The 27,068-nt window shown below is 31.9% G+C and overlaps 1 protein-coding gene across 1 annotated transcript in view; it reads left to right on the top strand.

Annotated features, from left to right (window-relative positions):
• The window catches only part of LOC130894059 (pyrokinin-1 receptor-like), a 71,105-nt gene that overhangs the window by 25,036 nt on the left and 19,001 nt on the right, over positions 1–27,068 (top strand). Inside the window, exons 2-4 of the mRNA XM_057800604.1 lie at positions 5,111–5,462; positions 7,099–7,312; positions 8,119–8,478. Of these exons, the coding sequence (XP_057656587.1) occupies positions 5,163–5,462; positions 7,099–7,312; positions 8,119–8,478 (874 nt within the window). The 5' untranslated portion in view covers positions 5,111–5,162. The remainder of the gene's footprint in view (positions 1–5,110; positions 5,463–7,098; positions 7,313–8,118; positions 8,479–27,068) is intronic.

Here is a 27,068-nt window from a genome sequence, read left to right as displayed (position 1 = left end):
TGGAGACTCTGCAACGTGAAGAAGGAAGACTCTAACCGCATTTTCTCGAAGTATGTGAAACTACAAAACTCCAGAGTATTATACCTGGAAGTGTACAAAATAGAAAATTAAGATCTTTGGTAGCCTTCGCAGCTGGTCATCTAGGTCAGCCTCTATCTGTCTGAAAATTACACCAGGCTCACTAGGTTTAGTAAAAAATGCAACTGGAGACTCTGCAACGTGAAGAAGGAAGACTCTAACCGCATTTTCTCAAAGTGTGAGACTACAAAACTCCAGAGTATTATACTTGGAAACGTACGAAATAGAAAATTAAGATCTTTGGTAGCCTTCGCAACTGGTCATATAGATCAGCCTCTATCTGTCTGAAAATTACACCAGGTTCACTAAGTTTAGTAAAAAATGCATCCTGGAGACTCTGCAACGTAAAGAAGGAAGACTCTAACCGCATTTTCTCAAAGTGTGTGATTTTTGGTAGCTTCAGCATCTGGAACTTTCTGAAAGTAGAGGAGCATCCACAGTACTACAGCAATAAAGGAATATAATACTCATAGATCTTTCGGTTCTAAATGTCATCATAGCCTATACATAAGGAGGTTCAAAGTAGAGCAATCTGCTTTGATGGTGACTTAACCAAGTGTGGATTCTACTATCCCTTTTGCTAGGTCAGTCTCTGTCTGTCTGTAAATTATATCAGGTGTTTCCAGTTCACTAATTGCATTAATAAATAATTTGTTGAATACCTCAAATCCAGGAAAACAGATCTACAAGACTTGTCAGCATATTAACAGTTGTATTCTAAACACTTATCCAGAAGTTTTCTAGGATGTTGAGTATAAAAGACTGTGGAGGCTGATACTTTGTTTACTTTTAGCAGATTTACAAACTTTTGCAGAGTATGAAGGAGATAACAGCTGTCAAAGTGATTTTACTGCAGATTGTTTATTCAAATTGGTTCAATTCTTAATAAAATGTCTAAAGATGAACAATAAAATGAGAGAAACGTTTTCTTAATTCTTATTGTTGTACTTCTACTTAAAAGGTTTCTTGAACGCCTATTACAGATCTTTATTTCGATTCCCCTTTCGTTATGTAGTTAGTAAATTAAATTAATTTCACGAAGCTTCAGTTTTACTAACGTTTTCATAGTTATTTACGTAACCACCGGTTATGAGGAGACTAATTTTATGTGTAAAATCTTGTTTACCAAACCGAGGGAATGAAATTTACGAGATTTGCTAACTATAAAGTCAAATTTAACTTGACGCTCGAAAATATACACTTATTTAGTTCTACAATTGTTAATCCTGGTGAAAATATTCCTTATTTTGTATAGCGAGCAGTAGAAAACGCGAAAATAAACAATTTTTAGTACATGGTATCAACTTTTCTCAAAAAATTATTTAGTTTAGCGGCTAAAGCAAAAATAAATGGCTTTAGGCGGTTTATTGACAGTATTTTTTCTAAATAATTTCTAGGAAAGTCTATTTATTTATTCCTTTGCTATCTTTTTGTTCTAGAACTCTGTAGAATTATATTTGGGTATATAAATGATTTGTGTAAAAGCAGTTAATTAGTTTTAAATAGATAGCCGTAGTGAAAAGAACCAATTAGTAGAGGTAATGTAAGAAATTATTTAAGTAAATTATTATAAGTTAAGTGTATTGTATAGTGTGTGAATAAATTAATAACGTAAGTGTTTATTAGTTCATCCCACGAATAAAAAGAATGTGAATAAATATGAAAAATCTAAGAAAGATAAGAAATAAACATAGATACATAAAAAATACAAGCAATCCATCAAAATAACAGATTAGTAATCGTTTAATGACTTTTTTTAAATCATAAGAAGTTTCGTTGTCTTTTTTTGTTGCACATTCATGCTTTAAAGCTCTCCGGATAAAAACTTCGTTTGCTATTGGTAGTTGAAGGTCTTTAAGAACAAGATCATTTTCGTCGTCCGTTAAACTGTTCATCGTTTTCACAATCTTCTTCTACATTTCATGTCATGAAAAATGGTTATTTGCCCAAAAAATTCACGTGATGTTGAGTACAGAATACGGAACTTCCTTTGAAAAGATTTTTACTAAAGAATCAAAGTTATTTAGAATATTTTTTCCGGTAAGTTTAAAGCTTTCTTCTTTTCATGTCCAAAAATCCAAAAAAACTCCCTCGCAGACAACAAGAAGAACTATAAAGAAGATGAAGAAAGATTATAGTAGTATTTCCGTAGGAAAGAAGATAACAACTGTAATTATTGTATATCATGTGATCATTTCTCCAGTTTGGAATATTTGTTTCACAGTTTTGGTATATCTACTGCGATATCTGCAGTATGATAGACACAAAAGAAGTATACCTCACCTTTGACATACTCTGGTAACTGAAAGGTTGTAATTAAGATTAAATTCACATCTTCCATGTCTTCGATACTCATTTTTCTGATCTTCTTTCGAAGAAGACATTCGTTTGCAACACCAAATAGAGTAGCAAACAACGACAAGCAGTTTTTGTTATCATATGGAGTTGAGAAGAAGCTTTCTTAATACTTAAATGTGCTCTTTATTGATTGCTTTTGTATGTGTGACCTTAATTTAGCAAGGTTCATCTATGTATAACATTCATTTTCCGTACCAACTTATCCGTATTACAAGAAATTGGTCCACGTACAAGGCTGCTAACCAGGTATCTGCAGTACCTGGGACGTATGGCTAGAAGATCAGAAACAAGTAGAAGGAAAACGTCCAAGAGGCAGATCTCCAGCTAGATTGGTAAACCAAACAAAACCCTTGATAAATATGAGACTGCATCATGACGAATATATTGTACAAGCATGGAAACAACTTCATTGTTTGGAGGATAATGGAGAGAGAAGGAGTATTTTGCTTTTGTCGAATATATAAGGTAGTATCCACACTGCCCTTGTTTATACCAACACCAGATATGTCGTCTAGTTGAGTTGAGTTTTAATAGTTGAGTTACAATTCTACCTATTGGGTAGGCAACCATTTATACATGTGAACCCCTCTGAATGACGCTTATTTGGTCTCTTAAAATAATGGAAACAAATACTTTCACTTTCTCTATTCAGTCTTCAAATATTTCAACTTCTAAGCCTTACAGCAGTACACGTGATATTATATTAAGCTATTTCATTGATCTAAATGCTTTAATGCTTACTCAAAATCATAATTGACGTGAAATTTCTCTTTGATGTGTTTAGCGAATTCTTTTTGAACCGCTTCACAAACTTTAACTAGGAAGTTACTTTTGCCACTTGATAAAGCGCAGTAATAAATTGAATTTATTTTAGTTAGATTCTAATGAAAATACTTGGAAAGCAGCTGTAAATTTACTTATACAATTTCTCTTTAATCTAAAGTTTCCATAAATTTTCACGGGCACAAAATGTTTTTAATAAAAGTCATTACTAAATTTTCGAAATATTGAATCAACAATGAATTTATTGCTTTCAGAAAAAAAAAATGATGAATAAACCTACCGAAAAACGTAAGGAAAATATTCCAGATTTATGAAAAAAATTAGATGTTGTTTTTTCGCGGCATATTAGAATGTTACGAAAGTAATTACATGAAAACTAATTTACATAACATCAATAATTCACTAATTAACTACATCTAAATTCATTGCTGTTAATTTAAATATTAAATATTGGAAATTGTATAATATTTAACGGTGGCTTTAATCAATCATCGTAAAGTTTCAATTATTCATAAACTGAATATGTGGAACTAAATTATGCAACTTATATTTAAATACAAATTACATACTGATGAGATATAAATATTTTTTGATCTTTCCGACACAATAATAAAAAAAATATGTACTGGTTATTTAGATAAAAAATCACGAGTGAAATTAGTTTAATATTTTTGTTATCACAGTTTCAATTTTTATATCAGGTCTTAATCTTCCATACTATATTGCGGGTATGTCGAGGATTTTCATTTAGAAGATTAACTTTTAACGTAGAACGTAGAAAATGCCACATATAACATGCCATGCATAAAAACCAGACTTGACTTCGACAGATTCGAAAGTTTGCCCTTGGGATTTGTGGACAGTCGTGGCAAATGCAGATATAACGGGAAATTGATGGATACACAAACCAGGAGCTCTAATATATCTAATCTGTAATGGCAAATCTGAAATTTGAGAAATCTATTGAGAATTTCTGTTGTAAATTGATGTTCCTTCAAGTAGATCTTTCAGTGCTCTCCGTGAAGTTTGGCAACTATATCAGAGAGCCGCGAGTATTGCTCTATCTTTCATGCCCTCATAATTTCCATTGGCTAAACAGTTACCAAATACTTAATCAACAGGATTGATGTTTGTAAGGGTCAGTTTGCCGTTGCCTAACTTTAGAAAATAATCAGCAAATTATCGTTGCTCTATATAAACTCGCATATTTTCTTCTAGCATTTAAGCGTCTCAATAAATGATATCTACTATAGACCCCTGAAATAATTTTGAAAAAAAACAACCACTTCCCTGTCTAATGCCTAGACGAATATTGAATTAAATCTCCTCCTCGAGGAGATATGTGTAACCACTGACTAGTTTCGACGTTGTTACTTCTCAACAGAGTGGTAAAACCAACCATAGAGCTTTTTCGGACTATTGGATTACTCGAAGCGAACTCAATCGACTAAATGTGCTCGTGTGTGTCATTTTGAAAATATTTGCAAAAAACTCTTACCGAAAGACGTAATTATCTTCTTAATACCTTCATAATCGTGGGAAGAAGATTTTTTTAGTACTAGATGTGTTTTTCTACCATAATTAATATATAGTAGGGATGCATTTTGAATTTTTTCAATTTCAAATTGCAGTACAATCGATTTTACATATATATTTATGTTTGAGGAAAATATGTTTGACTTTTTTGTGCCCCACTGTGAAAGAAGCTGTTGAAGACTTTCAAAACCATACATCCACGATATCAGCTTTAGAGTTGAAAAATGATTCAGGAATTGGTTGGCAAAAATGTATAAATCTTAAGGGAGAATATTTATTCGAACTTGTTTCTTTTTATTTCACTTTTTGTAAAAGATAAAAGTAGGTACCATTAAAAATGGACGCTTTGTTTCAGATATTAGCATGGTGTCGACAACGGAACCATTCAACGTTCCTTGAACGAAAACATGCAAAATCTTTCGTTGTTCACCGAAAACCATGATTGGGGTCCTAAACGAGATCCCTTATTTACCGTGATCCCCATCACCATCATTTACGTCATCATTTTCTTAGTCGGTATACTAGGAAACATCAGTACCTGTATCGTTATTTATGGAAATAAATGTATGCATACTGCAACCAATTATTATCTGTTCAGTTTAGCTATCAGCGATTTGGTATTACTAATATCTGGTCTGCCTCAGGAGATATACTTCATTTGGTCGAAATATCCTTATATATTTGGCGAATATTTTTGTATGCTGCAGGTGAGTACTTCTAAAAATTGGATATGTTTGTGTTGATGATGTAGATTATTAATTTCGGTTTTTGTTTTTTATATTTCTATTAATCACTATAAGAGCCATAACACTAGGCAACAGAAAAATTATTAATCCTTTCCTAGATGGCAAGATTATGTGATTCATAAAAGTGAAAAAAGTCACGTCACATTTTTTTGAGAAATAAATTTATTAATTCGAAAAATCTCAAATGTTTTTTCATTATCACGTAAAAATATATTTCTTCGACCATTTTCTTATATTCGGAGTCCGGAGTGCCTCTAATTGACAGTAGTTTGCAAGAACTGCTGGCTGGTAGTGCTTTTCAATTGTGGAGATAACTTGATGTAAGCGCTCTCCTATATTTTCCGGAAAAAGCTTTAATGTAAAAAGTGGATTATCAAGGATATCCTACATCCCAGTTTATCATATACATAGGAAATTTGTTGGATGAGGTCAGAGTATTGAGGAGATATCTAGTTACCCAAAAAATTTTCAGTAACTTTAGTAACTCAGCAATTAACGCCGGATCTTTAATTAGTTTTTCGATGTCGGGTCCAACAAAAACACCTATTATGTTTTCGGGGTTAACTAAAGGTTCATTTTCCACATTTTTTGTCCCAGTTTGTGGTCCCAAAACTAAAGCAACAACTTTCAAATCTGCTCAGATGAACCATTGATGTTTGCCATCTTTTCTAACACTAGTTTTATAATGTTGTATATTGGTAAGGGGGAGATGGAAAATTTATTTTTATTACGGAGCAGCACATCCTTTAGACTCGACTTTGAGGTATAATTCCCCTGATCTAAGTTCAACTCCCGTCTTAAGCAGATTCCACTGTTCCAGTCTTGAATTTTTTCTTTGGATAATTCCAAATCTCTAATGAGATCATTATACTCAAATTTTTCAATCAAATGCTGTTCTTGAGGACTGACAGGAGCTGTAAATTTCTTCGTTTTCAGAACTTTTTTCTACACCATAAACTGCAGAAGACACAGGAACTTCTTCCGAATGAGAGATTGTTTTTGTTATGATACCTCCGCGTATTTTGCCGTATGCCTCAATTTCCTAGCAAATATTTCGATATAGGTCCATCAAAAATAACTGTAGCTTATGTGATTGGTAGATTTGCGCCGTATCACTGGTTTACCAAAAGGCATTGCTGAATATTTTCTATTATCTACTATTCTAGGTATATCTACAGCAGATGTGTGGCACCCAATATTTATCCTGGCTTAAAGATGTATACTTACTGCATGTATAACAAAATAAGTCCAGAGAATTAACACATTTGCGTGACATTTCACACGATTCATCTGTCAACAGCCAAAGGTGACTTCGCGAAAATAATTAACGATAACTCTGAGTTACTTACGATTTTTGACGTGACATTTCATACGATTCATCTGTCATCTGTCAACAGCCAAAGGTGACTTCGCGAAAATAATTAACGATAACTCTGAGTTACTTACGATTTTTGACGTGACATTTCATACGATTCATCTGTCATCTGTCAACAGCCAAAGGTGACTTCGCGAAAATAATTAACGATAACTCTGAGTTACTTACGATTTTTGACGTGACATTTCATACGATTCATAGAAAATTTAATGTTTGTTTTAGGGGTTTATATCGGAAACTTCAGCTAACGCAACTGTCTTAACTATAACAGCTTTTACTGTCGAACGTTACGTAGCTATATGCCATCCGTTTCTTTCACACACCCATTCGAAATTAACACGAGCAATTAAATACATTTTCTTAACATGGTTCATTGCGATGTTTCTGGCTGTACCACAAGTACTAGCCATGGGAATAGTTTGTGAGAAAATAGAAGGTAAGTACGTTCATGGAATTACTAATTAATAAAATTGTAGACTAATTAATGTCCAAGCAAACTCATTCCTAAAACAACAACAACAACAACAATGAAGTAAATTAAAATTTATATAGAATCAAAAAACACGTCGTTGCCAACTAGTTTATGAATGTTTTCGTAGTGGGAATGTGACAAATTAAAAACCATAACCTCTAATCCAGCTCCGATCGTTTCGAGACATCGAATTAAGTGTTGATTGCGATTACTTTCCAAAAAAATGGCACCTAAAGTTGCGCGGTCAATTTAGAGTCAATTTTTTCCATTCTCAAGCCAGATGTCACCACTGAGCTGTTGTTGCTGACTTTTCTGCTTTTTAAGTACTCTACTTAACAATTTACAAGATATTTTGTTCTCTGTAACGTAATTTTCCATTGAAACATTTCTTTTTATAATAAGAAGACATTCAGACGGTGGTACGATATATTTTTCATCTAGACATTTAGGAAAACGAATTCTTTTTGAATTCAACGGTTATCCTAGATCACTCCTTGGGAAATGATGGTTTTTAACTATTGTAGAAATGTAGAAATGACCTTCTTTCACATCCAAAACGGAGAAAGTAAACAGAATGAAACTTGTTACCAAATTTCTTTGTCCTTTTCAGATCTATTTTAAAGATTTTTATTGTGCTATATACAAAATAGCGAGGCAAATTTCTGGAGAAGAAATCAGCTTGAAACGTAATGATTCCACTTATAAATCATATCAACGAATTTTCTTTAAGATAATTCCAGTTAATTTCATTAAAAAATTTTCCTTTCTAGGATTTCCGCCCGAAGAATTCTGCGTGTGTACTGTAAAAACACAAATCATTCCGCACGCGTTCGAAATTTCCTTCTTCGTCTTTTTCGTCGGTCCCATGTCACTATTAACAGTCTTGTACATTTTGATTGCGATGCAGCTCCGCATGTCCAACGTAAACGCTTCTAGAGGTGATAGCGTTAAAATGAATCACTGTTATCGTTATCGTTCGCCTGTCGTAGGCTACGTAACTCAAACAGCTCAAGTCGTAGTTATCAACAAAAACGGCACCGGCGGTATACAAGCCATCCAAGTGGAAGATGAGGGTAGGAGAAACTTTGGTAATAATTACCAATCAACTAAACATGTCATCAAAATGTTGGGTATGTAAAAAAGTTCTATTATATTATCCAGGTGTTTAATGACTGAATCTGAATTGATTGGAGCTTTTAGAATGTCGAATCGAATCAGATCAATATTCCTTATTTTTGTTTTTCCATGTCCAGGACCTAGATTGACTTTATACATTAAGATATCCATCACTACATCGTATAGAACGTTCCACACTGTTAGTACAAGATATGAACCTTGAGGTACTGAGCTACTTATCGTTATTACTTATATAAATTTGAAGAAGAAATTGTGGCAAAATTTGATACCAAACAGTACTATTTCTTATACATTTCCAAGCTTTCAAATATTTATGTATTCATCATCAAGGATTGGATTAGTTGTGAATTGTGGTGTCTTATATCTTTTAAAAAACATTGAATTCATCAACTTCAAAATTTAATATTAATTCAATACGCTTAATATTTCTATCAAACGTCAATTGGAATATATAACAAAATTCAAGACACCGCAATCCTTATTTAATCCAATCCCCAATGATGAATACATAAGTATTCGAAAACTCGGAAGTATATTAGAAATAGTACATTTCTATGCTTAATTTTACCACTATACCTTGACGAAAACGCTTATATATAACATAATAGAATTTTATCTTGTAAAGGTTGCCTTTTCAATGTTGCGTTTGACGGAAAAGTTAATCACTTGGTTAGAGCAATTTTAATTAATTCGGATTTGTATATTTTCAACCGTACCGAATGCCGAAAAGCTTTTATCTTTATTAAAATGGTACAAATTATTTAATTCGGAAGGAAAAAGAGAAGAAGTAATTGCTTAATTCGTTTCGATGATTAGGAAACATATTCCGTTCTCTTTTATTACACCAAAAATTTACACTATTACACACTTGACGAGTTCTATTTAGTTCATTATGGAAAGTGAGAATACGAGGGCCAATCGTGATATTTCCAGGTCGATTCACGTAAAAAATCCATAGAAATAACACTCCTAGTAGGTTAGTATACTATAGAATCTAGTGGCAAAGGAAGAGAAACCACAAATCTATATTTTGGACGGAAACGTTAACTTTTCGAACTATAGCGCATGCACATGAATGCAATCACCAGTAATGATGTATTTGCAAGCACTTATAAGCGCTATATTGATGTCTAACTAGCTATTTTTCAATTTTTAACACTCCCAATTTTCTCTATATGTCTTTCTTAAGATATCTAAAGCTCAATCAAGCTTTGATCTCTCCTTGCTAGAATTAAATAGTCGGTACACCTATAAATTCAGATATAAATTGTTGTGGAGCTCAAAAAATAATATAGAAAAGATCCTCTAGAAGATAATAGCTTTAATTACATCAGTTTCCTATATAAACGTCACTTAAATCATGTCAATTTTGTAGTAGACGTAGTGAGCAACTGAATGAATCGTGAGTGAGGATGGTTAGCACTTCTTTCGCCTCAACTTCACAACAATTGAATCGAGAACCTCTAGAAGGCGCCTCGCAAAAGTCTGAAGCGGACATTAAACATAGGCGGCTGCAAAATGATATAAATACACATTCTGATAACAATGTTCAAATATAAAACTTGTACCAATTGAAAATCGATATAACGAGCTAGACAAAAAAAGTATTTCAAAAAAAACGACTACCTCAACTCGAAGGATAATAATTAACATTTTTTTATCGTATTTAAATTCATATATTGTCTAATTACCGTCATTCTTCATAAATATCACCAACAAACCAAATATAACACATTCGAAAGAAAAAGGCAGTGTTGTCATTTACATGGTACAAAATACACTCTTAGCTGGACGGATCTGAACAATACCTTGTCCAAAGTATGGAGGTGAGTCTGTCTTACCGAGGAATTGGCATTTCCTCAAAAGTGTCCATCCTCAGGTACTACCAATAAAAGTATCGATTCAACCCAGTTACATATCGACATTTACATAATCTCTATTCCGAGACATCTAAATGAACTACAAGCTCAATACGTGATTCGCGTCATCGAATTACCTTACCAAAAATACCCTTCTTTACAACGGAATCACTACTACACGTACCAAGATGATACTTTCCTTCGATTACTATCGACGGCCTTTGGAGATCTCGTTGATCATCGGTGTAGCAGGTTTTCTCCAAATCCGGTCCTCTAGAGGAAAATTTTTCCTACATCAGGCCCAATTCCTCTCCCTACCCCATTTACAAACAATCTTGCACTCCTACCCAAAATATGATATGCTCTAGATTTAATTTCAAAAACATTTAAATTGAGATTTTTCCTGATTTACTTAGAGGATACTTATAAATACATTTTTCGTATGAAATCGATTTCAGAAGATCCAATTTTGGAATACAATAATGCTTTCCTTGACAACACTGGTTTACAAAATTTATTTTACATGAAATCATATCAAATTTTGATTGTGCAAGGGCCTATGAATATTTTCGTAAAAAGTACAAACATCAGATACATTTAGAGCTATTATTGCTCAATATAGAATAAATATTAATGGTTTTCATGAATTTTTGCAGTTCCAACAATAATCTGCTAGCAATCCTGGACCCCATTTTATTCCCGGACCCAATTATAGGTCTAGAAACGTTTACAAAATATTCCTTTTTTTAGCTGATAAGTTTGTTTTCAAAGTTGTAGCTCGAAATTAAAATAGAACGTAAAAATCGCTTGGTGATTATAGACAAACATGTATTGTTTCTTTTTAGGTCAAAAACTTTTCATCTAACACTCGTAGAGCCTCACCCTTGTATTAGTACTCATCTAGCGTATTCTCTGGGATTTAATTTCGCTGTCGAATCTCAACCTACCTGAAAGGTTCAGCATAAACCTCACAGCTTTACAATTTCACACAGAATATTATTAATATTAGTTAGCATAATGTGTATAAAGACAAAGGTTTAATCAAACTGACTTGACATATAAATTAAGTCACGTGATATTAAAAATACCAATCGGGTTAGAAAAATATTTTTTGCTTCGACAAAATTCATCTCGAAACTTCTGTACACGACAGGATTTGATTGCCCCTTTTTATTTTATTGTTTATGTTATGTTATCTGTACTACCGAAGTTTTTTATGGTTCTAAATGCCTCTTCGCTTAGGCAGTTGATTGCAGATGATCCTACGGAATAAATGTCGTGTGTATAATTCACTCTCGAGAACAAGGCAATTTGATTTCCCATAAAAGCAGTTTGACTAATGCCACTTACGATTCTGATATTGCTAGGCGTTTAACTTAATATGAAAAATAGATTTACGAACGAAATCTGTAGTTTTATGTAGGACAACCCATATATTTCATTATTTATATCATAGTTTCTTATAACTGATGACCCAAATTATCTATTAACACATAAGATTCATTTAAATTAAAGCTACGTGTACGAGGACTGAATATTCCTAATAATTCTAAGTAGTATTAATAGGCCAGGGCACATACGGAAAAAAAGGCTTTTGGCGACAATATAAAAATATAAAATGAAGTATAAAATTAAACATGTTTTGTCTATGCATTGAAAAATCTTAAAAATAAGTTTTTATAAATTAAATTTCCATAATTTGTTGCTTAGATAATTTAACCGAAAGGAGAATATTTTTAATTTTTTTAATTGTTTATAATTTGCTTAATTTTGAATATAAAGGTTTCCTATTCACTGAAAACCGAGATCTCGATGTATTTAATTAATGATCTAAATATGGGCCCTGTGGCCCCAATAGTTTTTCCAAAATGACAATTCAAGTGAAGCAGCAAATACGAAATATTTCCCCATAAAAATAAGTATTTTCACCTAGAATGCAAAATATTTTATGCCAGTATGAATAACTGTTTATTTAGTTAAAAATAAGGGGAAAATTCTGGGAAAATTATTAATTATAGCTAATTTTAGCTGAACGATTTAGCCCAGTTAAAAAAAAGATCGAAATCGACCCAATAGTTACTGAGATAATTAATATTTTTCAGCGCTCCGCAGATTTGAGGTCTGTCGGAGCATTTTTGAACGCAAAGGAAATTAAAAAAAAATGTCTAACTTTTCAAAAAACTGAGATGAGGGATTTTTAGTTCAACTCTTCTTCTTTCCAACGCGACTTTCCAAATTATTATAGGACCATCCAGTGAGCAAGAATGGCCCTTTGAAAAAAAGGGCCTCCTATGGTTCAATTGTCATTTTGCAAAAACTTTTAGGGCCACGGGGTCCATCTTTAGAGCATTGATTAAATTTATCGAGATTTCGGTTTTCAGTGATTAAGAAACCTTTATATTTAAAATTAAAAAACCATAAACAATTTAAAAAATTTTCACAACAAATTATCGAAATTCAATTTATAAAAGCTTATTTTCAAGATTTTTCAATTCTCTACAATAGACTTGCTTAGGTTCACCGCAAAACGCAAAAAACAAAATTTGTATCGATTTTTTGGTGTTTTTATTGTTTAAAAAAATAACGCATAGACACAAAATGTTGAATTTTATGCACATAACTTTTATTTAACCCCTAGAACACGATGGTGTTGTTTTTTTCTACTATTAATTTTGTCACTTTTGTCATTTCGTAAATGCCTGGCCTATTATACTACCGAAGAAAACAAAACCATTTTGGTCTGTAATTATTTTTTTCTGTCAACGAAGCTGCCCAATAATAATCCAACAAAAATTTGCTGAAAAAAGAAAATTATAACCAGCTGGATACCAACGTGACTAAACACGATATGAAACTTCTTACTGTGATCTAAAAAAAAAACTTTTCAGTCATATAAGAAGCAAATACTTCGAGAATATACACCAGAAACATGAAATAACTAAAAGAACCAATCACCCAATCCGAAAAGCAGACAGAACATGAGCCCGGAAAGAGCAGATGAATTCGTAAAACATTTTGAGGAAGTTTTCCATATAAAGCAAGGAACAGAAGCCCCATATCAGATGTCTCCACTACCTAACCTCTTCACGGTAAAAGAAGTAAAAACAATGATGAAGAAGCAGCCGTTATCACTGGAGAGCTAGCCAAAAAACTTTCTAGGAAGGGTGAAGTCTTGCTAACCATTTTCTTTAATGCAACCCTGCGTCTAGGATACTTCCCCCTTCCAGTTGGCCAAGTCAATAATCGAAGCAAATAACATTTTACCAAACCATTAATTCGGGCTTAGTACCATCGAGCAAGTGCTTAGAGTAGTGGACACTATAAATCGAGCATCTGAAGCAGCGGCTTGGCGGCAAGATTCACTTCTTAAACTTAAGAAACAGTTTCCATGCACAATATACCTTATATTCTATGATCGAGAAACAAGTTAACTTTTACCAAGAAAATTTTGAGTGCCCCTTTGTGTACTTTGACCTATTCTATACTTAGTGTTTACTGCTGGTTCTAAGGATCTATCCGAGGAATCAAAATTAATGAAGGACAATATGTAGAGGACTCACATATCCATACTAAACAGGACACCAATTAAAATTATCGACTCAAAGTAAACTTCCTAGTTTAAATGATCGCTTTCAAGGCAATATGGACCAATGGGATCGGTTTCTTGGAATTGTTAGATGCTTTAATTTTGAAAAACATATATCTATACAGATGAATACTACTTTAGTTTTATTTTTCCCTATTTCCACGAATCAAATTATATTATATATAAATTATAACTGGGATAGAGTACGGAAACGAGTCAGGCTCATCAAAGCTCTTGGTGGAAATTTCGGACGAACCCACCCCCTGACCCTACTTCATAGGTATAAAACATACATCCGCCCCATTATCGAATATAGAGCAAACGTCTTTAGCACCTTGCCCGAATATCTGATCAAAAGACTCCTGACCTGCGAGCAGTCCATTCTTAGGTACTGCCAATACAAGTGTAGGTTTAGCCCTAGCAACACCATTTATGTCAATACTGACATAACCCCCATTCCAAGCCGCCTAAATGACCTCCAAGCCCGATATGTGATTCGAACCATCGAATCAAATAATTCCGCTGCTAAAGAGACCCTCCTCATCCCCTGGACCAACAATATGCGGCCACTAGGCTCAAAACCCAAAAAAAAGCTCCCTTATCCGCCTCTCCGACTGCTTGCAACAGCATACGAGGATCTCCCGGAAACTTACCTTAATTTCCTCGATAGTTCCCCCATATCAGTGAGATAAATTCCGACCCCCAACACCCACCCTCACTGTCATTCGATCGTCGAAGTTGCAGGTTTTCTGCGGTTTCCCTGCAACCTGGAGAACCGATTCTCCAGACAAATGTCCGACGATAGGGAATAATACAGCCGCAGCTGTACCCGCCCACCCCCCAATTAGATTAAGAAAAAACAAAAAATAAACAAAAAAATATATATAAAATAAACCCAAAAAAATAAATAAAAAAAAATCTTCAAAAAAAAATAACTACACCGCTAGAAGCAGCCGAGCAAGCACTTCCCAACTAAATATCCACAAACCCCGCCCTGCAGAGGAAAAAATTCCTATATCAGGGCCGAAGCAAATCATACCTAAATTACCAAAAAAAAAACCTTCCTCCCAAATTCTTCCCAACGAATCTCTCTCTCTCTCTCTCTAACTGGGATAAGGTTTCGATTAGTTCAATACGAACTTCGCTACAATTTTATCGATATTTATTGCACAGTAATTTTTTATTGGTTTTTTAAAGTCTGTTTATTGAAGGAAAATAGTAAACCAAAGTATATTCACGCATAATGCACGTAATCAGGGTTGAACACGACAAAGCCGAGCATGTAACAGGACCGCACTCCGCACTTAAAATATAATTTGCGATTTTATGCAGCAGATTAATAATATAAATTGAAAAAAATTATGCATAAATATTATAACAAAAATATACAACAAGTACGTGAAGGATTTTCATTTAAAAATCGAGGTTTCTCGATCCTTAGTATGTCCAGCATTGAATTTTTCTATTTTCTCCACGAAATTTCTTAATTTTTCCAAAGTATTCCCGCCTTCACTCAATTATTTCTACTTTTTCTAATAATAAACGGTTCCTTCTGTAAACTTCTTTCTGACATGGCCAGAATAAATACAAAAAAAAACTTTTTCAAAATGATCTCTATTTTTATTGTGTTTACATCTGTTTGACGCAAGTCTCGATCAGTGTTACCAACCTAGCCTTTCAAAATTCTCTTTCTAGAGCGCGAAATTCAAATTAAAATATAAAAATGCTTACACTTATTCGTTTTTTGTATTGAAATCCCATTTCTTTTGATAAATTATATTGATCTTTCACAAACCGGCACTTTCTTATCTTCGTTAACTACTCTCAGAACTTTATCCACTGTAGGTCACTCATTGTGGCGCTCTCTCCTTCCACGCGGCTTTTTATTTGTGTTATATTATGGTGCTACTGATGCCCGGGATGTTCGCGTGCTGATCACGCACTGATCATTGTTTTGGCTTACTATTTTTCTGTGATAATTAGACTTGAGATTAATACGCTATACAGGGTCGGGCAAAATAGGCAAACAAGCAATTTGTGGCATCAAAATTTACGTATATTTATAGTTTTCAACAACTCTCGTACTACACTTGTATATTTAAAATCAAATCTACTTGGAACAATTCGATTTTCCATAATAAAAGCCTTTTTTGATCTTTTTTTTTTCGTATACTTTTAGGAGCTTTATCAGAACTCAAATTTATGAACGAAAAAATAACGATTGTTTTTATGGAAAAATGGAAAAAGAAGATGTGCTCAAATACGTGATTCTACTACGAACAGCTTTTATATTTCTTTTCATATTCATGTTCTAATCAAGTTTTTTTATACGGATTACATGCTGTTCTTTTGGAATGGAACGTATTGGATATTGGGTATATCAATTGGTTATTTACATTTACACGGAAAGATAAATAAACACACAACTTTTATTCAATCAAATGCAAAATATTCAACATTTCCCAATAAAGCAATCATAAAAACAAGGTCAGTTTGGAAAGTGTTACAAAGATTTCAAGCTCTCACCATAAAATACCATATAAATTTCGGAACCCATCCAGCTTTCTTTCGTTGCGCAGCAATAAATATTCAATATCTACAGTTTTAACAAACTGGTACACCACAAAATGTTTAACTGCAGAGAAAATAATCATTGAACATCCACGTTAATCGCCTGATTTGGCCATGTGTGCTTTCTAATTATTCTTCAACGTAGTCACAGTTTCACCGCGCAGAATGTGGTAGATGAAGCATTCTATCAATTTTTTAAATGTATTCCTGAAGAAGAGTTGTCAGCTTTGGAAGCAGAAAGTGAATTAATTGAAGCTTCAAAGTATTTAGATAAGGTGTCAGATAAAACCTAGTTAATATGAAGCAACCAAATCGATGTATCAAACCCTGAGTTGGTTTAAAGAAATTAAAAATTATATAAAAGGTCAGATTGAAACAATTGAAGACAGAAGCTGTAAAATATAAGCAGCTACTAAATATCACACAGAATGAGATTGGTAAGATGTTATGCTTACTCTGTTCTGCTACACAGAATCAGATCTTCAACAAAACAAGAACTCTGAGTAACATTATAAGTGCTATATTGTTTTCTGAGTTCCAAGTTGACTTGGGAATGCTTGGATAACTTAAATAAGCTAGGCAAAAAGTATAAAGTTACCCTCCAATGGGTTTCGGAAGACACTGGAACTGTGAGAAATGAAATCCAAACAGACTCGCTCAAGTAGGAGCAGATAGATCCTTTGTAGAACTTGAACCCTTCTGTGGAATCATCTATAAAACAATACGAGAAAAGAAGTTAGATAAGACATGAATAGATTACTGTAAAAATCTACAGGGACTGAAGCAAACGTATCAATCTAAGTGAGAACTTTTACGAATATTAATAGGAATCTTAATGGCCCATTGGAGCTTCAAAGGAGACTCAACGACGCTAGCTTAAGTGCAAATTCTGCTACGTAGAGGGCTAAATCTCTATCTACATTCTCTGGAATTATGAGAGGCTTCGCAGATTGTTTGTAATTAAAAAGTTTCAAACGTTGATGAACGCCGATGTTAATTATCAATGAGAAAAATGTAGAAGACAACCAGTAGGTTAGTAATGGACCAAAAGTAATTACTAGTTATCTGCATTTCGTGGTTAAATACGGGTCACTGTTTCCGAAGGTCTTCCGCGACAATTCTGGTGGATGCAGATAGCAATATTACAAACCTCAAGAGACATACGAGTCGGGAGTAAACTACAATGGCTGTAGGTTATATAGATGAATCATTAGCGAACTAAATGGAAGCTTCGAATAAGATTTTGCGAACACTAAGTGAACCGTCGTCGACATCATCAAGAGTTTCGGTGGAATCAGAAGTATATAGGACAAACAAGGAAATCTGCAGTCTGTTCAAGAAATTATAAATCACCAAACACCCCCTCGCATTTTACAAATTGTTCGAACAATAATATAAATAAATTATTGTAACCATCACAAATAAAATGTATTACAGTGAGCATGTGAAAAGTATAAACCAAAATTGTTAATTTGAAAATATATGAATTTAAAAAAAACTATTGTGTTGTGGAAATCGTGGAATAAATATTGTACATAACGCGGTAGAAAGCGATTAACACGCTATTGTGATGAATGTCATTTATACAACATTTGTTTCAAATTTGAAGAGGCTACGTTGTTTAGTATTTGTTTGGTAGCCATCAATAGTGAACGTTTTCAGTGAGTTTGTAAACATAGAGAAAATTAGTTTTCGTTTTGTAATATAATACTTTTATTTGGAAAGCCTTAGCCCAACCAAATATAAAAGCTGAACTAAATTCTACTTTGGGTTAGACTACTCCTTCGTAATAAACAGTAAAATATTAAACGAGATCGTACGACCTGTGAAGACCAAATGAGGTGACGACTCCAGAAATGTTGGAAAAAATCCACAAAAAGATACTGGAAGATCGTCGATTGAAAGTGTGTGAGCTAGCAGACATAGTAGGCGTTTCAAAAAGTGCGGTACATCGCATATCATCTGAAAATTTGGACATGGGGAAGCTGTGGGCAAGATGGTTACCGCGATTGCTCGTGAAGATGTTTCCTTTAAGTGTTTGGTGATGTTTCACATAAATAAAGCCGAATTTTTGCGCCATTCCTTAACCACGTGGGTCTATCACTTCACATCCGAAACAAAAGAACAACCAAAACAAAGGACTGAAAAGGAAGTGCCGGCTCCAAAGAAGGCAAAGATCGTTCCATGTGCTGGCAAGGTCATGACGACGGTTTTTTGGGATAATTTCCACTTATTATTTTCAAAAAGGAGAAGCTATCAACGGCGAGTATCATGCGAACTTATTGCAACGTTTAAGCAAAGAAATCAAACAAAAACGTTCTATTTCATCAAGACAATGCACCAGTTCACACATCCGTTATAACAATGACCAAAATAAATAAATGAAAGTTAGATTTGCTACCCTATTTGCCAGATTTATCTTCCTCGGATTAGTTTCTGTTCCCAGACTTGAACATCGTTTGGAAATGGAAACGTATATTTTGTTGGGGCAGGTACTTCTAGGACCATCCTCGTACTCGTTTTAGTTATATCGTAATATAATTAATGATAAAACTAAAAACGAAATAAACTGCATAATCGGTATATTCCACCAAAGGTGGCTATAGAGATAATATCGTTCCTAATATAGTGTATAAAGCGGCTATATTGGAAAATTTAAGCGAGTGGTAGGAAGTTAGCGAAAGGGTTTCATTTCAGTAAATGGCTTTTCACGTTGAATTTATAGTGACTAGTTCATCCAAATGTTGCTTGAATGTCAACAATTCTGCCAACAATGTTGAAATACGTGTAGAAAAGCTGTAATACAATTGGAAGTTTACGGTTAATAGTCATGCGGCATATGGGATATGTAGTTATTGATCTACGGTCAAAGGAATGTCCATATAACTAAACTGGACATACCAGTTGTACCAAAAAATATCTCGTAAACAACATAATCATTGAAATAATTTGTTACGGTTGTTAATTAAGTTTTTTTGGACCGTACTGTAACCCATGCTGCTGATAATTTCTCGAGAAGCAGTATTCGGCATTAGTTGAAGTACATATAATTGTTATTAAGCGGTGAACAATATTTATAAAATTAGATTAGAAAAACTGGAAATACTTTTTAAAAAATTAATACTATTTGAACCAAATAAAAGTATCTCTCTTTTTAATGTTGTGGAATCTGACTTGGATCATTTGAACTGAAATGGTAAATAATCATAACATCATGATTCATCTCCAGTAATGACTTTCGAGGATCGATCTTAAAAGTAATGAAACGATTGTTCGAGTTACGTGAAAGAAAATTCCAGAATTTTTTGAAAATTAAAGCTCATAACTTACATAAACAACAATAATAAGATGATGAATCTTGTTAATTTAATCGTGAAAGATCGTTCGCTTGTAAAATTATAGATTGTAATTTTTCAAAGTAAAATCTTCAACTTTCGAGATATTTTTTTGAATTAAATTAAAACTAAAAGTTCATGCATAGTATACCACATCGAATTTTATAACTTGTAAATCAGCAACTTCCAATTAATTAATAAATAGTTTAATGTTTAAAATTTCGTAACACAAATTATTCCGTAAATTTGTTTGGTATTTCTAATAATATTTCTTTGGTGTTAATAACTTTACGTGAGAATTGATCGATCGTTTGGATCAGTTTTAAGCTGTTATTTGAAAACTTTCGCGGTTCCCTCGTTTTTTGGCTCTAGAAAATCGAAAAATCATCCGATTTCGATGAATTTTCTTTAGAATCTTCGTTTTTACAGAAGATTTATGGAAAAAAAATATGGGAATGAATCTCACCTGAAGATTTCATAGTTTTTTGACTTCAAGTGTTATCATAAACGCACTTCTTCTCATATAATCGTTCATAACTTTTTTACAAAGCATCAAACGCAGTTCATATATTTTTCTTGTTAATCTACACATAAAAACGAACATTTTGGTAGAAAAAAATTGGAAAAATATTTGTTTATTCATTTTTTATCTCACTTGAAGATTTCATATGATTTCCTGACTTTAAATGTTATCATAAACGCTCTAGAAAATCGAAAAATCATCCGATTCTGATGAATTTTTTTTAGAATCTTCGTTTTTACGGAAGATTTATGGAAAAAAAATATGGGAATGAATCTCACCTGAAGATTTCATAGTTTTTTGACTTCAAGTGTTATCATTAACGCACTTCTTCTCATATAATCGTTCATAACTTTTTTACAAAGCATCAATCGCAGTTCATATATTTTTCTTGTTAATCTACACATAAAAACGAACATTTTGGTAGAAAAAAATTGGAAAAATATTTGTTTATTCATTTTTTATCTCACTTGAAGATTTCATATGATTTCCTGACTTTAAATGTTATCATAAACGCTCTAGAAAATCGAAAAATCATCCGATTTCGATGAATTTTCTTTAGAATCTTCGTTTTTACGGAAGATTTATGGAAAAAAAATATGGGAATGAATCTCACCTGAAGATTTCATAGTTTTTTGACTTCAAGTGTTATCATAAACGCACTTCTTCTCATATAATCGTTCATAACTTTTTTACAAAGCATCAAACGCAGTTCATATATTTTTCTTGTTAATCTACACATAAAAACGAACATTTTGGTAGAAAAAAATTGGAAAAATGTTTGTTTATTCATATTTTATCTCACTTGAAGATTTCATATGATTTCCTGACTTTAAATGTTATCATAAACGCTCTAGAAAATCGAAAAATCATCCGATTTTGATGAATTTTCTTTAGAATCTTCGTTTTTACGGAAGATTTATGGAAAAAAAATATGGGAATGAATCTCACCTGAAGATTTCATAGTTTTTTGACTTCAAGTGTTATCATAAACGCACTTCTTCTCATATAATCGTTCATAACTTTTTTACAAAGCATCAAACGCAGTTCATATATTTTTCTTGTTAATCTACACATAAAAACGAACATTTTGGTAGAAAAAAATTGGAAAAATGTTTGTTTATTCATTTTTTATCTCACTTGAAGATTTCATATGATTTTCTGACTTTAAATGTTATCATAAACGCTCTAGAAAATCGAAAAATCATCCGATTTTGATGAATTTTCTTTAGAATCTTCGTTTTTACGGAAGATTTATGGAAAAAAAATATGGGAATGAATCTCACCTGAAGATTTCATAGTTTTTTGACTTCAAGTGTTATCATAAACGCACTTCTTCTCATATAATCGTTCATAACTTTTTTACAAAGCATCAAACGCAGTTCATATATTTTTCTTGTTAATCTACACATAAAAACGAACATTTTGGTAGAAAAAAATTGGAAAAATGTTTGTTTATTCATATTTTATCTCACTTGAAGATTTCATATGATTTCCTGACTTTAAATGTTATCATAAACGCTCTAGAAAATCGAAAAATCATCCGATTTTGATGAATTTTCTTTAGAATCTTCGTTTTTACGGAAGATTTATGGAAAAAAAATATGGGAATGAATCTCACCTGAAGATTTCATAGTTTTTTGACTTCAAGTGTTATCATAAACGCACTTCTTCTCATATAATCGTTCATAACTTTTTTACAAAGCATCAAACGCAGTTCATATATTTTTCTTGTTAATCTACACATAAAAACGAACATTTTGGTAGAAAAAAATTGGAAAAATGTTTGTTTATTCATTTTTTATCTCACTTGAAGATTTCATATGATTTTCTGACTTTAAATGTTATCATAAACGCTCTAGAAAATCGAAAAATCATCCGATTTTGATGAATTTTCTTTAGAATCTTCGTTTTTACGGAAGATTTATGGAAAAAAAATATGGGAATGAATCTCACCTGAAGATTTCATAGTTTTTTGACTTCAAGTGTTATCATAAACGCACTTCTTCTCATATAATCGTTCATAACTTTTTTACAAAGCATCAAACGCAGTTCATATATTTTTCTTGTTAATCTACACATAAAAACGAACATTTTGGTAGAAAAAAATTGGAAAAATGTTTGTTTATTCATTTTTTATCTCACTTGAAGATTTCATATGATTTTCTGACTTTAAATGTTATCATAAACGCTCTAGAAAATCGAAAAATCATCCGATTTTGATGAATTTTCTTTAGAATCTTCGTTTTTACGGTGAATTTATGTAAAAAAGTATAGGAAATATCTCACTTGAAGATTTTATATGGTTTTAAGACTTTAAATTCTCAGTCTCAGTCAACCTTAGTAACATACCTATTTTTTTAATAGTGAAAATTTTCAATTCTTAGAGGTTAACTTCTAATATTGTATACTTGATTGCAATAAGTGATTTTAAGAATATTTTTGTTCATATGAATTTAATGATTACTTAATGAAAAGGTACAAACGATTATATATGAAAAAAGGTCAATTTTAAGAGAAATTGTTATTAATTTTAATTGTAAAAACAAGATAAATCAATATTTTTGTATAATTTTCTCCCAATTTGTTAGTTTTTTTGTGTAGATTATGAAAAAAAATATAACAACTTCATTTGATTATTTGGAATAAAGTTATCAACAATTATACGTAAATGAGTGCATTTTCATGAACATTTAAAGCCCTGAAACCAATAAAAATTTTCATTTTTTTGTGTCTATAATTTTTTTTGTAAATCCGTCGTAAAAACGAAGATTTAAAAAAAAATTCATCGAAATCGAATGATTTTTCGATCTTCTAGAGCCAAAAAACGAGAACCGCGAAAGTATAAAATTACCTTTTTTGTGCTTGTCATTTAGATTATCACAAAAAAGGATGAAACCTAGCAATGAGACAGATCAAACAGCAAGTGTATCCGATTCGGGAAAGCCTCAGGAACCTTTGTGTCAAAACTTATCGATAAAGAAATGAAAATTACATCGAAAACTCAATATGACAACAGGCGATAACCTACGAGAAACTGATATCGATTCAATAAGCTTGAAAAGAGTTTATTTACAAATACAAATGTGGCTTTACGAAAATCAATGGACCACAGATCTCGCTGATTGGGGATGTGAGCTAAAATAAGAGCATTTAGTCCCCATAAAAATGACACAATTGCTGTGCACATCGAGCATCAAGAATTTATGATATTTGCGATTGTGGCAATGCATGTGGAAGTAGATAACATGGTTAACACTCCAGTGTCGCTGAAAAAAATTAAATGTACAAATATTGAAAATTATTCTACCAACGAAGTTGACGAAAATGAAGAAACAGACGCAGCAAAAAAATTTTACTCAGAGTTGTACTTGCATTCCTAAATAAGAGCTTCGCATACCCTTTATGAGTTTTCTCTTTTTAATATTGGTATTGTTAATTGTCACGGCTGGAACTATTCCACAGGCTTTGTAAATCCTCTATATTGCCAGCAAATATAATCATAATGTTTAGCCTGTATCCATTTAATAAGGTTTCGCTGAATATCCGCTCTGAATGGACATAATATGCAAACTTAACGCACTCTTCTCATTATTTTCACCTTGTTCAATGATTTTCAGGTCCTTAGTGTTAATTTCTTCAATTATCTCCATCATTTTTCCTTGTTCCATGCGATCGAATGTCTTTTCATAGTATATTAAACATGCATACACATCGTAATTTACGTCTCTGCATCTTTGTATCAGGACTATACTAAAAATAATGCTTTTAACGTACTTAAAGCATTTTCAACACAAATCTGGTTAGGGAATATGGGGCTCTAGCATAATTTGTAAATTCTTTTGTGGATTGCGTTAATTAAGCATTCATCTTTAATAGATTGCTATCTTCTAAATACTACACTGTTACTTAGACTTCTGCTCCTTCCATTTCTATTTCAAAGTTGTTTCTTTGGTCTTCAAATAGTTTTTTAAGGTACGCTTTCCAATGACTGATTTTATCTCTTTGATTTTTCGATGTTTATTGCGACTGTCTTGTTTCTTTTACAAGGATGAAGTCTCCTCACACCTTCCTATTCTTGTTTTCTCTTAGGCCTCTCTGATTTTCTGTCATTGCTATTTGTCTTATTATATATCTTTGTGGTTATTGTTTAAATGTGTTATTAAAAAAAATAAACATGTTTTTGATGTTTTATTATAAAAAAGTTTGCTCTGAACATGAAATTTTGTGTTTGGAAATTCGTTGGAGCTTGAATGATAATACCCTCGCCAACTAATTTATTTTACGAAATTACTACATGGTTGAATAAATAAAGTTAATTTACAAAGAGTTTAATTTACGTTGCCGTACATTTCTGCAGTTTATGAAAAAATAACAAAGTAAATACCAATAAACAATTTCTTTATATTTCTAAATCTTCTTGATTTTAGGTCTCTTCTGTTTCAAAATTGACGTTTCAACTTTTCTTTGTCTTTATCACCTTCATCATGAATATCAAAAAAAGAATAAAATGAAACTAGAACTTCGTTCTAATAAGGGAAATTAATTTTTCCCTAGTCCTCACATCTCATATATATATATATATATATATATATATATATATATATATATATATATATATATATATATATATATATATATATATATAGCAATAGTAAATTAAATTATTTGTAGTTTGATTAGAATTTACAAAATAGAGCAACAAATTTAACTTAAATTATTTAGGGCAGACATCTCAGTATTTAGAAAATAGACTAAGAGATCATCAATACGATAAAAATCAATAATAAAAAAGACCTAAATAATTTAAGTGAAATTTATAGTTCTATTTTGTCAATTCTGATAAAACTAAAAGACTTAAAGAGAAGTCGAAACGTCAAATTTTATCTATCTTTTGAAAATTATTTTAAAAAAACTAATTTTGAAATAGAAGAGACCTAAAATCAAAAAGATTTAGAAACATAATCATATCAAAAGCTCTAAGAAATTAAAGAGATTTAAACAATATCTTTGACCCTTAAATACTTTATTCTACTCTATTCTACTACATTTAACCAAGACCGACTCTTTATAATCATAACCAAGAAAATCGCTTTTCCCGAGGAAAATCATGCGGAACGCTTTCCTTATATACCAGAAAATTGATGATTTTGGTTGACCCCAAACTAAAATATTGTGACATGTCATTTTAGTTTCGCTACCCCGGAAATACATTATGTGAATCAATTCCGACATAATTAAAAAATCTCTAGAACTTTTCGTAAATTAGTTTTTCTATAGAAATAGAGAAAATATATCGTAGTATAATGAAGAATTATGAAGGACGAAATAGTTTTTTCCCCGGATGTTATAAAATGTTTTTCGTCGCTTCCATACAATAAAAAAGGACACTGATCGCAAGCAAACAAAAAAGCAAAGTAAATAAGGAAATCTAATGAGAACCATCTTGTTCTGATATTTTTCTAAGTTCTAAATTAATAAAGTTGTACTGAGAGAACAACATGGGAATCATGACATATTTCGATGAAGTTATGGGACACCAATTCTTTAGCATTAATATTTTCATACCGACTCAATCTCAGGTATATGTTTTTCGTAGTTTCTTTTTTAATATCTCTAACAAGACTTTCAGCAAGATGGTATATAAAGCATCACTCACTTTGATATTTCTATAGCACGTTAAATTAGAATCCTGGAAAAGGATTTGTTTCAATACCTCCTCTTGGAATTAAATTTCTTGCATTTATAGTTGAGTTTACTCTCTGATAATATTTGGGAGTGAAAATTGTTGTAATATGTTCAAAATATATGAATTTAAATCTATTTTTAATCCTGGAAAAGGATTTGTTTCAATACCTCCACTTGGAATTAAATTTCTTGCATTTATAGTTGAGTTTACTCTCTGATAATATTTGGGAGTGAAAATTGTTGTAATATGTTCAAAATATATGAATTTAAATCTATTTTTAATCCTGGAAAAGGATTTGTTTCAATATCTTCTCTTGTAATTAAATTTCTTGCATTTCTAGTTGAGTTTACTCTGTGATAATATTTGGGAGTGAAAATTGTTGTAATATGTTCAAAATATATGAATTTAAATCTATTTTTAATCCTGGAAAAGGATTTGTTTCAATACCTCCTCTTGGAATTAAATTTCTTGCATTTATAGTTGAGTTTACTCTCTGATAATATTTGGGAGTGAAAATTGTTGTAATATGTTCAAAATATATGAATTTAAATCTATTTTTAATCCTGGAAAAGGATTTGTTTCAATACCTCCTCTTGGAATTAAATTTCTTGCATTTATAGTTGAGTTTACTCTCTGATAATATTTGGGAGTGAAAATTGTTGTAATATGTTCAAAATATATGAATTTAAATCTATTTTTAATCCTGGAAAAGGATTTGTTTCAATATCTTCTCTTGTAATTAAATTTCTTGCATTTCTAGTTGAGTTTACTCTGTGATAATATTTGGGAGTGAAAATTGTTGTAATATGTTCAAAATATATGAATTTAAATCTATTTTTAATCCTGGAAAAGGATTTGTTTCAATACCTCCTCTTGGAATTAAATTTCTTGCATTTATAGTTGAGTTTACTCTCTGATAATATTTGGGAGTGAAAATTGTTGTAATATGTTCAAAATATATGAATTTAAATCTATTTTTAATCCTGGAAAAGGATTCGTTTCATAACCTCCTCTTGGAATTAA

This window comes from Diorhabda carinulata, chromosome 5, assembly GCF_026250575.1.
Source record: "Diorhabda carinulata isolate Delta chromosome 5, icDioCari1.1, whole genome shotgun sequence".
In the NCBI taxonomy this organism is placed as follows: domain Eukaryota; kingdom Metazoa; phylum Arthropoda; class Insecta; order Coleoptera; family Chrysomelidae; genus Diorhabda; species Diorhabda carinulata.
The sequence above is the reverse complement of the archived record's forward strand: the minus strand, read 5'-3'. Positions and strand labels throughout refer to the sequence as shown.